Source organism: Erythranthe guttata, chromosome 1 (assembly GCF_056151865.1).
Source record: "Erythranthe guttata isolate IM_541 chromosome 1, IM_541, whole genome shotgun sequence".
In the NCBI taxonomy this organism is placed as follows: domain Eukaryota; kingdom Viridiplantae; phylum Streptophyta; class Magnoliopsida; order Lamiales; family Phrymaceae; genus Erythranthe; species Erythranthe guttata.
In genome coordinates, this window is record NC_142533.1 from 8,780,632 (window position 1) to 8,794,824 (window position 14,193).

Genomic DNA, 14,193 nt, shown 5'->3' on the forward strand with positions numbered 1-14,193 from the left:
TCCCACATAAATATAGCTACAAATTAAGAGAGGCAAACTAAAATAACCTTAATCTATCTCTCTCTCTCTCTCTCTCTCTCTCTCTCTCTCTATCTCTCTCTCTCTCTCTCTCTCTCTCTCTCTCTCTCTCTCTCTCTCTCTCTCTCTCTCTCTCTCTCTCTCTCTCTCTCTCTCTCTCTCTCTCTCTCTCTCTCTCTCTCTCTCTCTCTCTCTCTCTCTCTCTCTCTCTCTCTCTCTCTCTCTCTCTCTCTCTCTCTCTCTCTCTCTCTCTCAGGGTTCGCCGGAACGGCCGTCCCAGATCGGGAACGGTCCCCCTCGTTGCGGAATCCCTAAAAAAACTGTTCTCTCCTCTACGACGCGGCAGACCACCGTTACGGCCGAGACTTAGCCGGGACGGCACTGGAACGGTGCCGGAACGGCTCCGGAACGGAAAAATAATAATATAAAAAAATAATAATTGGGAAGAACGGTACTCTTGACGGAAGAAAAACTAAAAAAAATAGAAAAAAGAAAATTGGGAACGGATAATTGGTAAAAGAAGAGTGTAAATTATTTTTTAAATTAAAAAATGAATTTAAATTAAAAAAAAAGAGACCCCACTAATCCCTCTAATCCCTCTAATTTCCTATTAATAGGAGAAAGTAACAATAACTAAAACATGACTATAATTTATGTATTTAAGGAAAGGAAAATAGCAATCATACATATATTTGTTTTTTACAAAAAATAACAAATAAAATTGAAGACTGTGATTCTTAAAAAATAGAAAATAAATATCAAAATAGAAATAATAAATAAATATATAAAATTATAATACATATAATATTAAAATTTTATTTAACTTTTTTTATTTCAATATTCTGTTACTTAAATATAATCATTTTAATTTGAAATTAATTCATCACATAATATCTTTTACTACAGATAAATATAAATATGTGTTTTTATTTTTGTTTTTAATTTTTTTAAATCTAATTTGTGTGTATATATAAGTTTTTTATTAAAAAAAGAAAAGAATTGAATAAAAGAATTGAAAAAAAAATTAAAAAAATAAATATAACAAAGCCTATGTTGAAATGTTTTGAGAAAATAAATACAATAATAAAATATAAAAGAAGCCCATGCCATGCACTGAAGTTCTGTCAAGTATCAAATATAATGAATTGAAAATAAGTATTAAATAATAAAATATAAGAAAACCCATGCAACACTTCTATCAAACTTATGCCAACTCATTATTCATACTGTAATGAATGTATGGGCGACGGTATGGCAACATACATACTGCTCATACATTTTTCGCCTATAAATAGAATGTTGCGTGTTGCAAGTTTGAATATCATTACATATTCAGTAAACATAAACATTTGCAAATTCTTTCTCAGTTCAATTATAACAATTCTTCTTTTATTTTGTCTTAACCTCGGTTCATTGATAGTATAAGAAAAAGAAGTGTTCAACTACCATCGAATCTTCTCTTATTATAAGGTACAATTTGATATGTTTATAGTTTTATATTTTATAATTCGTATGTTGCTAAAAGTTTGTAGTTTATAATTTATTAGTTATATTCATAAATTTTGACTTATTTTTGTAGTTTATAATTCGTATTTTTAAGCAATACCAAAATTAGTATTGAGCTCTAATTGCACTCTCTTTTTCTACAATCATGTAGAATGGGTCCAAAACCTGATATCGGTTGGGAATTCGGCGACATGGTTGGTGACAATCGAAAAAAAATCAAATGTAAATTATGTCATGTAGTAACTACAGGCGGGATAACAAGATTGAAACAACATATCGCCCACGTGTTTGGAGAAGTAGAGGCATGTAGAAAGGCTCCTAAAGAAATTTCGATTATGTTGCGAAAACATCTTCACGATTCCAAAGGTCTTAGGGCAAAGATGAAAAAACGAAAAGAAACAGCTATAATGTCCATTCGTGAATAGAGTAGGGACATTCATGGTGTTAGTTCCGAAAGTAGCAGCGGGGATGATGATGAAAAAGGTTCCCAATACGCAAATAGAGAGCACTTATCCGAAATGGAGAAAAAACAATTGCGGAATGCGATGAGGGAAAGTCGAAAGCAAGCTTTCGACGAAGAAGAGCGTAGGCGATATGATGACGGTATATGAACTTTTATATCCTACTTAATTGTTATATTTAAACAACATGTTAATTAATTTGTTTTATTTAATTGTAGGGCATGCCGGTGGTACTTCGTCTCGAGGTTAAACATCAGGTGGGAAACGAGGAATATTCCGTAACTTCAGCGTTAGAGAAGGATCCACAAAGTCTTCACACGAGGTTGATCCTCTAATGTTTCCAACAAAGCAAAAAAGTCTCAAACATTGGTTCGCTCCTCACAAAATCAAAGCAGTTGGTAAGGCCGTTTCAAAATGGTTTTTATTTAATGCTATTCCATTTCACGCTGCTGATAGTGGTCCTTATTATCAATCGATGATACAAACTATTTCTGAGGCTGGACCTGGAATTACGGGTCCTTCTGGCCGTCAAATTGGTAGTACTTATCTAGATGATGAAGTTCTTGAAATTGACGGGTATATATCCACTTTAAAAACAAAATGGCCCGAATATGGTTGTACAATCGTCATGTGTGATGGGTGGAGTACTAAAAATAAGCATCCCATCATTAATTTTATGATATATTGTGATCGATCAATGATATATCATACTTCTGTGGATTGTACTGGTAAAATAAAGAACGCAGATTTTATTTTATCTCTTATCAATAAAGTTATCGATGAGATAGGGGAGAAAAATATAGTACAAGTTCTTCAAGATAGTGAAGCTTCGAACAACGTTGCTGGGACAAGGTTGATGTTGGAAAGGCCGCATATATTTTGGTCTCCTTGCGCAGCACATTGCATCGATTTAATGTTGGAAGATATCGGTAAGATGTCCAAAATTCATAAATGCATAGAAAAGGCAAAGAAAATTACAAGTTTTATTTACAACAGTGATAAAGTAGTGAATCTTATGAAATCGTTCACAAAAGAAAGAGAGTTGTTAAGACCAGGAATTACAAGATTTGCAACAATATTTATTGCTACTGAAAGTCTTGTTCGACATTCTAGGTAATTGAAGAGGATGTGTACAACAGCTGAGTGGGAGAGTTATAATAACACTTCAAAATGAAGGAGTGAAGCTGAAAGGGTGTCAAGTATCATATTGGATAACAAATTTTGGAAGAAAGCCCGTGAAGTTTGTTTAGTCATGGAACCACTTGTGAAGGTTCTAAAACTGGTGGATCAAGATAAGAAGCCCACATTAGCAATTGTTTATGAAGCTATGGATAGGGCGAAATTTGGAATAAAATGGGCCGTTAAAGATTGGCAAACTTACTGGACTGTGACAGACGAGAGGTGGTTCAAAATGTTGCATCAACATTTACATGCTGCAGGTAATCTAAAGCTTTATTTAAAATACTTGTCATTTAGTTCAAATCATTTATGTTTATTAATTATTTTTTAACATACTTATTTCAGCATATTTTTTTAACCCAATTCTTCAATATTCTGGCACTTGCAATTACTGATGAGGTTCGACAAGGTTTGAAAGCAGTAATTAAGAGACTCGAGCCAAATATAAATGCACAAGCACAAGCGATTAATGAGGTATTATATCTTGTATTTTCTTATAAGTAATTTAATATTTTAAAAAACTATAAATAGTTAAATTATTTCAGGTTAGAATATTTGTCGACAAGACAGGGGAATTTGGATCTGCGCTTGCACAAAAAGCCGTTAAAACAACGCTTCCGGGTATATATTTTTTATAATTATAATATTTATATTTCAAAAATATATGTTCATATCTAGAGTCTAAATCAATAGTTTAATATCAGCTGAATGGTGGTTGAACTATGGCGAGGATGCTCCCCACCTTAGAAAAATTGCCGTCAAAGCTCTGAGTCAAACATGCTCATCATCTGGTTGTAAACGAAATTGGAGTACATGGTCAATGATACATACAAAGATTCGCAACCGTTTGGCTATAGCAAAGTTGCATAAGTTAGTGTTTGTTCACTACAATATGCGACTTAGAGTACGAAACGTGATGTATCAAAGAGATGAAGATGATTATTATAGTCCTATTGATCTTAATCATGTGTTCCATGATGATGATATCTTGGATGAATGGACCCGAGAGAACGAAGCAGACGTGTTTGCAGATGATGACTTGCAGTGGCTGGATGAAGATGTTCAGGGTGGTGAACCAAGAAATGAGCCGGATGTTCCCAGTCAAACCAATAGGGGAAATGTAGATCCACGGTCAGCGAAAATGAAAGGAAAAGCCACTGCATCAAAGAGTAAAATCACAGATGTTGATACGACTGATAGTACTGACACGGGTGACGGTAATGATCAAGAAATTACCATGAGAAATGAAGAAGTAGGTGGTGGTCAAGGACACGATGATAGTGGTGCCACTTGGGCCCTGGGTAGGGAAAATTTTTATGCCACTCAAGACACAGATCATGGATATCGTCCAGGGATTGAAGGGCAATGTCGTTACTTAGCGGGCTTGCAAGATTTTTCTAGTGCTGATGATCAACATTCACAACCTCGTGAAATGTCTAGGCGATATCGAAATGTGGATGGTCATATGCAAGGTTTGAGCTTAAGAGGGAATGAAGGTCTACCTCGATACGGTTATGGATTGACTGTTGAGAATTCGGGCTCTCAAAATATAGGATATAACTATGGTCAAAGTTCATTTGCTTCCCAAGATAGATACGGATATCCATTACCATATGGTGCAACTGGTATTGGGCAACATGATCACGAATATGGATATTCTGGCAATACTAGTGGCATTCGTAGTGGTTTTGAGGGTTATTACGATCCACCACATAACACATACCGAGAGCCTTTATATACAGGTGGCACTGGATATGATTATGGGTCTTCCAGAAGCAGAAGTGCGAGATATCATGATCCAAATTATGCATCTTCTGGCAATAGTGGATATCGAGGATCTGGATACTATCATCGTCATCATGAAGCATCTGCACATACTGATTCATCTCATGCATCAATTGTGGCTCAATACGGACAATATGGGTCACATTTACCGACTGATTCTCAAACAGAAAATCTTGAAAGTCTTGATGATATTGACAGCTTTGAACTAGCTCGGCATTCTACGTGGTATTGATATTGCATGTATTTTATAATGTTAATGCAAGGTTGTTGTAAAAACTAATCGTGCTCTTCTAAAAAAAACACCTTCAGTTGAAACGAACATACCAGATTTCCATCATTTTCACTTACCAGATCTTAGTGTTAATATTTCACGCTCTATTCCTGTCCTTAATATCAATATATTTTCGTTGAAAAATTCTCAAATAGAGTCAAGTTTTGAACCCTATTTTGAAGATGATAGCATGCAGACGGAAATGGGAGATGAAACATCTATTGAACCTCATCTTATAATTAATGCATGTATTTTTTTTCTTTTCTTTTTTTCACATGCATGTCACATCCTTTGAATACAAAGAAATATTTATTGGGCGTTCAGTTAGAAACAACAATGGAAATGAGGGCAATAAGTAACGGTATGAACTATGTTTAGCAGTAGCAAAACTACCTCTTATTAATATGGCCATAAATAATATTTATTATTATTTTTTAATATTTGATCTGCTTGTTTTTGCCCATCGTTGATAGAGGAAAACAAGGAAGAAGTGCAAGCGGCATCAAGTGGCATATGGAAAAATAAAAAAATAACCAATAATGAACGACAAGCCATATACACTATGCTACAATAAAAAGTAACAACGGACGTTTGGGAAAAGAAGTAACAAGAATTGTGGCATCTGATTTTTTTAATATTTATGTGTACGATTCAACGCATTTGAAAAAAAAACAGAATATGGTAGTGCACATGCAAACGTATATCATGGAAAGAGGAAAAATTATGGTCGAAAAAGAGTAGAGATTGGCTTTGAAAGGATTAGTGAAATCCCTTTAGATTATGGACAACAATTCATTCTTTAGCTTGCTCCTTGGAAAAGAACATATTATTTCGGCATTTTAAGTCGGGGGAAATACGCCGGCACTCAAATTCGATAAAACCATTTTTGAAAGAGGAAAATAAAAAAAATTCGACTACAATTTTGCATTTCGATGCTTGAACATGATAGCATACCACATGATCCGAGCTTCATCGGAATGTTTAATTTTGTTCGCATTGATGAGAAATGGTTCTACATGACAAAAAAGTTGTTGCCAGACGAAGAAGATACATTTCATACTTGCAAAAGCAAAAACTTTATAGCAAAAGTCATGTTTTTAGCCGCTATAGCTCACCCAAGGTTTGATGCACAAGGAAATAAGACTTTTTTTCTTGAAAAAAATCGGGGTGTTCTCTTTTGTTATGCATGAGCCAGCTAAGAGAACTAGCGTGAATAGAGTTGCGGGTACGCTAGAGACGAAACCAATAACTTCGTTGAACAAAGATGTTATAAGATCATACATAATTGGAAGAGTCTTGTCAGCTATCAAGGAAAAAAGGCCGAGAGAGGATACATGCCATCCAATATTTATTCAGCAAGATAATGCACGAAGACACGTTGATCGTAATGATGAGCTATTCCGCCGAGCGGCTTCACAAGATTGGTTTGACATTCGTTTGATGTCCAAACCTCCAAAGTCTCCTGATTTGAATACTTTTCGATCTTTGATTTTTTAGTGCTATCCAATCGTTGCAATATAAAGAACCCGCCAAGACTGTATATTAGCCTCTTGCTGCTATCTACTAAATATCATTTCAGACTTTTCCATCGATGAAGTCTAATCGGATATTCTTAACATTACAATCGTGCATGATTGAAATCACGAGAGTAAAAGGCTCGAATAAATATAAGATTCCACATATTTAGAAAGTTGTGATGGAGAGAGCGGATCAACTTTCTACTCAATTAAAGTGTTACTCTGAATTAGTGCATGAAGTTTTTAATTATTTAAATTAACTTTTGCTTGCAAGATTATGTTAAATTATGGTGACGGATTTTACATATGTATTGGAACCATTTTTTTTAATTAGAAATAGTTTGAGTGGTCTCTGCTATAGCCTAACAGCTTTTTTTTTTTTTTTTTGCAAAGAGTTTTAAAATTTACAGATGCAACAACAAGACATATAATCGTTGTTCCAGTACACACACCATAAACACACACATTAACAAATTAAACACGCACACATGAACAAATTAAACAACACATAGCAATATAAACCAAAAGGCGCACCCCGGTAACTGCATTCTTGCAAATACAAGAATTTGTCAAACCATATCTCAGAAAGATTTCTATAAAAAAAAATATCTCAGAGAGAGGGAAACATAGAAGAAAAAAAAAACCATGGAATCCTCATATGGACTATCGGTCAACTCAAAAAACCGAAATACCATGGAATTCTCACAAAACAAAAATTATAATATTAATAAAATTTGGGAAGGTAAATCTTTAACATAACCCTATTTAACAAAACAAAAGGAAAACATATTTTACAAAATAAAAGAGTCCTACAATAACAAAATGAGTTTTTACAAAATAAAAGAGTCACTTATGTCCACCACTGCCACATTTAGGCCGGTGTTTCTGGCCTTGCGCTGTCAACCATCTGGACAAACGTCTGACTCTACTCGTGCCTTATCACATGTTATCAATAAGTTAGGTGTCATGTCTACTACTCGGTGATGATGTTGAATGCACTAGATCTTGAAATACTGACGATGGATATGGAACAGGGGAAACATTATAATGTGGTGGCATCCGCTCATGGGGATTTGAATATCCTAAGTTGAGGTCCAAATGTGGACCTCATAAAGCGAACTGAGTATCAGTAGCAAGACGATATGGCGTAACTGGAGAATCGGACCTAACTGGAACGTAATCATTCGTAGATGAGCCAACTAAATATGTAAATGTTGATGAGCCTATACCCTGAGATTTTAACGTACCAAACATATTCATAAATCCATGTGAAATAGATAAATCATCCATACATTCATGTATATGAACATCTCCATAAAAAGTTATGTGAGAAGCATGAACTGGCAACATCTTCATATGGAGGGTAGATGCATAATGGTTCATGTCTCTCGTCTGTCTCACGTCATGCTCCAATTCAGTAGACTTTCGATAGCACTAGACCTTCTTCTGGTACTTCTACCTCGCGTCGAAAGAGTTATAAGAGGCAACGGAGGTAAGTTGGAGGAATCACCGTCTCTATGCAAAAGTTGAGTGCGAGTTGTATACATATGTGTGGCATCGTCCTTATACAAATCATAAATCTCATCATCATCTTGAGATACCGCCCTAGCAGCAAAACTCATGGATATAAGTTGATTATCCTAAAATAAAAGTCATGACAAGTTTAAGAACTTAAAAAAATAAAAATAAAAATATTGCAAGTAATTGTTGTTCTGAGAAAGATATTGACCACTTTATCTAGAAAATTCGGGTCTCCATCCTGAGAACAAATATCATCAAGATTATCGAAAGATTGTATCAAATGATGTGTGTCTCTCATACCACTCGTAGTATCATGGGTCCATTCAAGGTCCACTAATATGAATAAATGGATAGCGAATGCAACTGAATCTCAACATCGATGATCATAAGAATGCAACCGAATCTCAACATCATGATCACAAGGACGTGAAAGAATATGTTGTATCCCCACAACTAACAAAGTACCCTATCCAGGCAATACATCTAACTCTTTCATAAAATAGAAGAGAACAACTCGACAACCAAAGTTGTGGATGCACTATTTCAGAATGCTCAACCAAAGTGATATACTCGGGATCGGATTCACTGTAAGGTATCCATGTAATCTAGAAGATATATATATATATATATATATATATATATATATACATATATATATATATATATATATATATATATATATATATATATATATATATATATATATATATATATATATATATATAATGTAATGTAAAATAGAGCACAAACAATATGACGTAATGCAATTAACTTATATGAACCTAATGGCAGAGCATCCGATCGAGTGGTCATATGATAAATACGTATATGATTTCGGCAGGACCGAGTGTAACTAGTGGGTCTAATCTAAATGTAATAAACATTATGGAGTTTAACTAAGTCAATATATTAAAATAATTAAGTTTCTTATAAATAAATTGTTAATACATAAGATGTTTACCGTGCACGATAATGAGGATGGGGATATACAACGTGAGGGGATCATCATCTACTACTAGTTGTATTGCTGGAGCGAGTAACGGTATCTCGAATATGTCCAAAACTAATAAATAAACATAAAATATTACATAGTGCAATTATAATAAACTATAATTTAAAATTTATTAGTATAGAAAAGTCTATTACCAGTAGTAAAGAAAGAGCACCACATATATTCAGTTTTCTTTTCTCCAACTCAACAGTGTTGTCTTGTTTCACATTTTCTTCAGTAAAACAACAATGTGTAACTCACGATACAAGTATGCAAGAACAAGCACTAACCCAGCTAAAATAACGCACAACCCCAAGGTCTTCAAAAATTCTATGATACATCATCGGCATTGCATTTGAAGTGGTACCGAGACACATAAACCCCCCAAATAGCATGAACAGTAGCTCTCTGGTGTACTGGTGAACACGCTGCTCCGTGCTGGCATCAGTGACCACGTACTTTCTTATGTGCTCGGTCGAAAAGATGTAAGGATTCGTGTCTCCTTGAATGCCCTCACTGGAGAAGTATATCATAACCACGTATGACAATAAGTCTGTTACTCCATTAACGAATATGCAGTATCCTATGATGTAATAGGTAATGCATCGATAGTAGAACCCATAATAATGCAACATCATGTAGTGTCACTGTCGCCTGTCTTGCACGGAAATGAAATGTGTGTTTCTCTGGGCGCCATCTCTCTAATAAAGCCGAAATTGTGTGCAAATATACTAGGAGACAACCAAATCAGTATACTCCACACAAACAAATATCCATTAATAATTGCATCACTCTAGGCCCTAGGATATGTGTCAACAGCACCATCAACTCAACATAACCCCCAAACCCCACTATCGGAGTGTTTCCCATGCACAATATCATCCAGATCCCACTATCGGAGCGTCCAATAGATCTCACCATCGGATCTTTGTTAGTAAAATTTATTATTTAATATTAATATCTATAATACTAACTTGGTACTCAAAGTGAAAACGGTGAAAAACCACCTTTCGGTACACCTTTTGCGTCCATATCATTCAGGTGTGGAGGAACTAGGCGGAGGAAGCTCTTCGCAGCCACTATAATCTTCCTTGGTGGCCAGATTGGAAACATCAACATTAAATTCACTACGTCGTAAAACTAGGAACGTAAATTTAAATCCGAATCATGTGTACATGCCCCATCCGATCGATCTGTATTTTGCATATCCCACTCTGCGAGCAAATAGCGACGGGTATGGGTATTAAAAAATTTACTCATGGCGGGTACGAGTTTTGTTAATACATGCCCCCGAATTCATGGACAGAAATGAGCACATGAGGCGGCAGATCCGACCTGGGGTGGCGTAAGCAAGGCCCACGCCTAGGACCCCATTTTTTAGAGGACCCAAATATTGTGTAGGGTAAATCACACCTACATCCCTGAGGTATACTAAAATAACTTTAAGGTCTATGTGGTTTTGGTAATTACAACTACCCCGTAAAAATTGTTAAAAAGTCTAACAAGATAATGCATTGGATACATTATTCCGATAGAGTTCTAATGTACTAATAATTTCAGTAAGTGGCGGAGACAACATAAAGCTAAGGGGTGGTAAAGTTCCCCCATTTTTTAGAGGACCCAAATATCTTGTAGGGTAAATCACACCTACATCCCTGAGGTATACTAAAATAACTTTAAGGTCTATGTGGTTTTGGTACTTACAATTACCCCGTAAAAATTGTTAAAAAGTCTAATAAGATAATGCATTGAATACGTTATTCCGATAGAGTTCTAATGTACTAATAATTTCAGTAAGTGGCGGAGACAACATAAAGCTAAGGGGTGGTAAAGTTCCCCCCACCCCCCCCCCCCCCCCCCCCCCCAACATTTCACAAATCACCTTCTAGCTCTATAATGACTCCACCACTTCCTGAAAATAATAGTTTATTAGTACTCAAATGGAATAATTTGCCCAATGCATTGCTTCTAACAACGTTTCAGGGGGTGATTGTAATTACCAATACCACATGGACCTTACAGTTATTTAACATACTTCAGGAGTACGTGTAATTTACCCTTTTATTTTATATTGTATATGTATTATATATTTTTATGTGTAAAAGATTTATTCTTCTATTGTTTCAGAATAAATTATGCGTCTATGTTTTAAGAAAAAAAATTATACTTCTATTATTATTTTTAAAAATAGATATACAATTTAAAATCTTTTATTTTATTCAAACACAAATCATTACATACTTCTTTAGCATCTACTTAAAAATATATTTAGATATACGTTAATAGTTTCAATCTTTTATTCGTAATCAAGTTTCTATTAGTAAATATTTGATTATATTATATCATTAAACATAATATGCCCTAAAAAATATAGAAGTATTGCCCATGAACTCTATTTTATTACGGGTATAATTTACATTCACGCCCCGGGTCTCTAAATTGGATAAACTGGCCCTATAAGGCATGTACAAGTTTACAAAATGTCTAGCGAGGCAAGTGCGAGCAGTATCGCTCAAAATTATAGAGCGTGGCCCAAATATATTATTTGTGAATGACCCATTTATCAATCCATCTTACAATCCACTTACGAGCAACACATACAACACTTGAGCCCAAAATTTAAGTCAGCTCATTCTCACCTTAGCTTTCCCCATTTCTCTCTCTTCATTGTTTCTCACTCTCGTTTTTTTCGGCAGAAGCGTTCTGTCATTTTTTTTCTCTCAACAACTCTTTCTTCTTATCCTCAACTAATCTTGGTGATTTGTTGCCAGATTCTTCGTGAGTTTGGTGGATATTTGGGCATATAAAGGAACTATTTTCCCTTCAGTGTGTGGGGCAAGAAAGAGACGGAAAAAGGGAATACTTTGTGTATTTTGAGAGAAAAATCAGAGTGAAAGAGAGAACCTGTTTTGACAAGAATATATCGCTTCTTTTCGGTGAATTCGAACTTACTTCTTTAGGATAAACCGATGAGATTAGGGCTTGAATTTGGGGTTTCGTTTTTTCTTTGTTTTTTCGTTGGAATACAGCGTGTGTGTGTGCGCGCGTGTGCGTGTGTGTGTGTGTGTGTGTGTGTGTGTGTGTGTGTGTGTGTGTTGTGTGGCTTCCGTAAGAGTTTGGAAGCCCCACTCCGATCTTGGACTAGGATGAGGAGAATCGACAACTGGGCCGGAAATTCAAACCACCGCCGGAGCAGCAGTCATAGTTCGAATCCCTCCATTTAAGAACTTAGTGTTTTGTCACGGTGCTTTTATCTTTCCCTTTTATTTTATTCTATTTTTCAATTATGAGACAGCTGTTGGAACTTTTCTTCATTCTTGATGTCTAGGATTGTTGCTGCTAAGTTTTAGTTTAATTTGCTGAATGAATGCTTATGTATGTAGTAATTTGCTTATGCCTATACTAATTTGTTGTTGTATAATACTACATGTAAGTTGGTATTATTTGATTAGGATTTCTAAATTAGATATATTCAGCACTCTCAATATTATAAAAAAAATTTTAATTGTTTCCAATAAAATATGGGCATGATGGCTTTGTGTCTTGTTTCTTCTCCGGGCGGGTACCCAATAATGATATCGGAGCTTTGTTAAGCGTCCGTCCGGAGCACTGTACGAAACCCTGGTCAGGGGTTTCGCTCAGGTATAATTTTCTTCTCTTGGTGAGTTGATTGAATCTTTGTGATAATTATACATGTTGTTGGTGAATCTTTGTGATTTTTTTATTTATTGTTACTGCTAATATTTTGTGAGTCTGTTTGATTCTTTTATCTTTGTGATATTTGAAAATTGGAATCTTTTGTGATTCAATATTGCTCTCAAATTGTGAATTTGTGTGATTGATTATCTTTGTGACTTTTTTGAAAAAATGTGATTCGATTTTGATAAAGAATATTGAATCTTTGTGATTCTAATGTCTTTGTGATACTTGGAAAATGGGATCTTTGTCTATGTATCTTCAGCTACTTTCGATGGAAAGGGTAATTTTCAATTTGACGACGGAAAATGAAAAACATTTTTTAATCCAACAAAAATATTTTAAAGCGGTTTCTCTAAGTGAAGATGTTTTTATAATTGTTGCTACACGTGAAGAACTTGATGATCTTGCATATTCTACTATTATCTTGAATCTAACTGACTTTGTGATTAGAAAAGTAGGAAAACATGATTCAGCTAGAAGTCTTTGGGATAAATTGGAAGAGCTTTATGTTGAAACTTCTCTGCCTAATAAATCTTTTTGCTCGAAAAGTTTTTTTGATTTAGATTAGACTCGAGCAAAAATATTGATGCTAATATGGATGTTTTTACCAAGTTAATTCAAGATATTAAATTAAGAGGTGATAAGAACATTGATGATTATACCCTTATTGTGCTCTTGAATGTTATTCTTGATGTTTATAATGATGTTAATGTTAGAGTAGGTGACCAACAAGACAACATATGGTTGTGGTCTTTCGTATTTATTATGGTAATAAACGAACCTTTTTTTCGTATTAATGATAAAACACCTTGGCATTCTATATCTTTGTCCCTTTGTCACAAGCATGGATATAGTCCTTACAGTTATTACAAGTACTAGTAATTGATCGTTAGGATCGTGAGATATTTACTTAAGTATTATAACTGTTAAACGTGTTCCTAGTCGAAGGGTTACGCCACCAATGAGGATATCGGCCTTTCCCATTAAGAGACTAGCACTTAGTGTATGTGTACTGCATGTCATCAGTAAACGGTATTGTGATATTGGCATGCATAAGTGGGTGCTCGTAAGTAGACGAGTTCACTGAACTCCCTCACCCTAGAAATCTCTGAGTGGTTCCCAATAATCGAGTAGAGATATCTATGGTATAGTTGTACACCATTAGTCCTTATGACCTAGACATCACCGTGACTTCACTAGAGGACCAGTTGTATTGTGACCTGTCCCTGAGTTCCACCGAGGACC

At 35.0% G+C, this 14,193-nt stretch overlaps 1 protein-coding gene and 1 pseudogene across 1 annotated transcript; both read left to right on the forward strand.

Annotated features, from left to right (window-relative positions):
- Positions 1 to 1,676: 1,676 nt before the first annotated feature.
- On the forward strand, positions 1,677 to 3,495 carry LOC148772787 (uncharacterized; annotated as a pseudogene).
- A 214-nt stretch (positions 3,496 to 3,709) lies between these two features.
- LOC148772788 (uncharacterized) lies at positions 3,710 to 5,181 on the forward strand. Its single transcript, XM_088816789.1, has 2 exons — positions 3,710 to 3,785; positions 3,869 to 5,181. Exon 2 carries the CDS (start codon positions 3,985 to 3,987, stop codon positions 5,179 to 5,181), a length of 1,197 nt encoding a protein of 398 aa, XP_088672915.1. The 5' UTR covers positions 3,710 to 3,785; positions 3,869 to 3,984.
- The last annotated feature ends 9,012 nt before the right edge of the window (positions 5,182 to 14,193 follow it).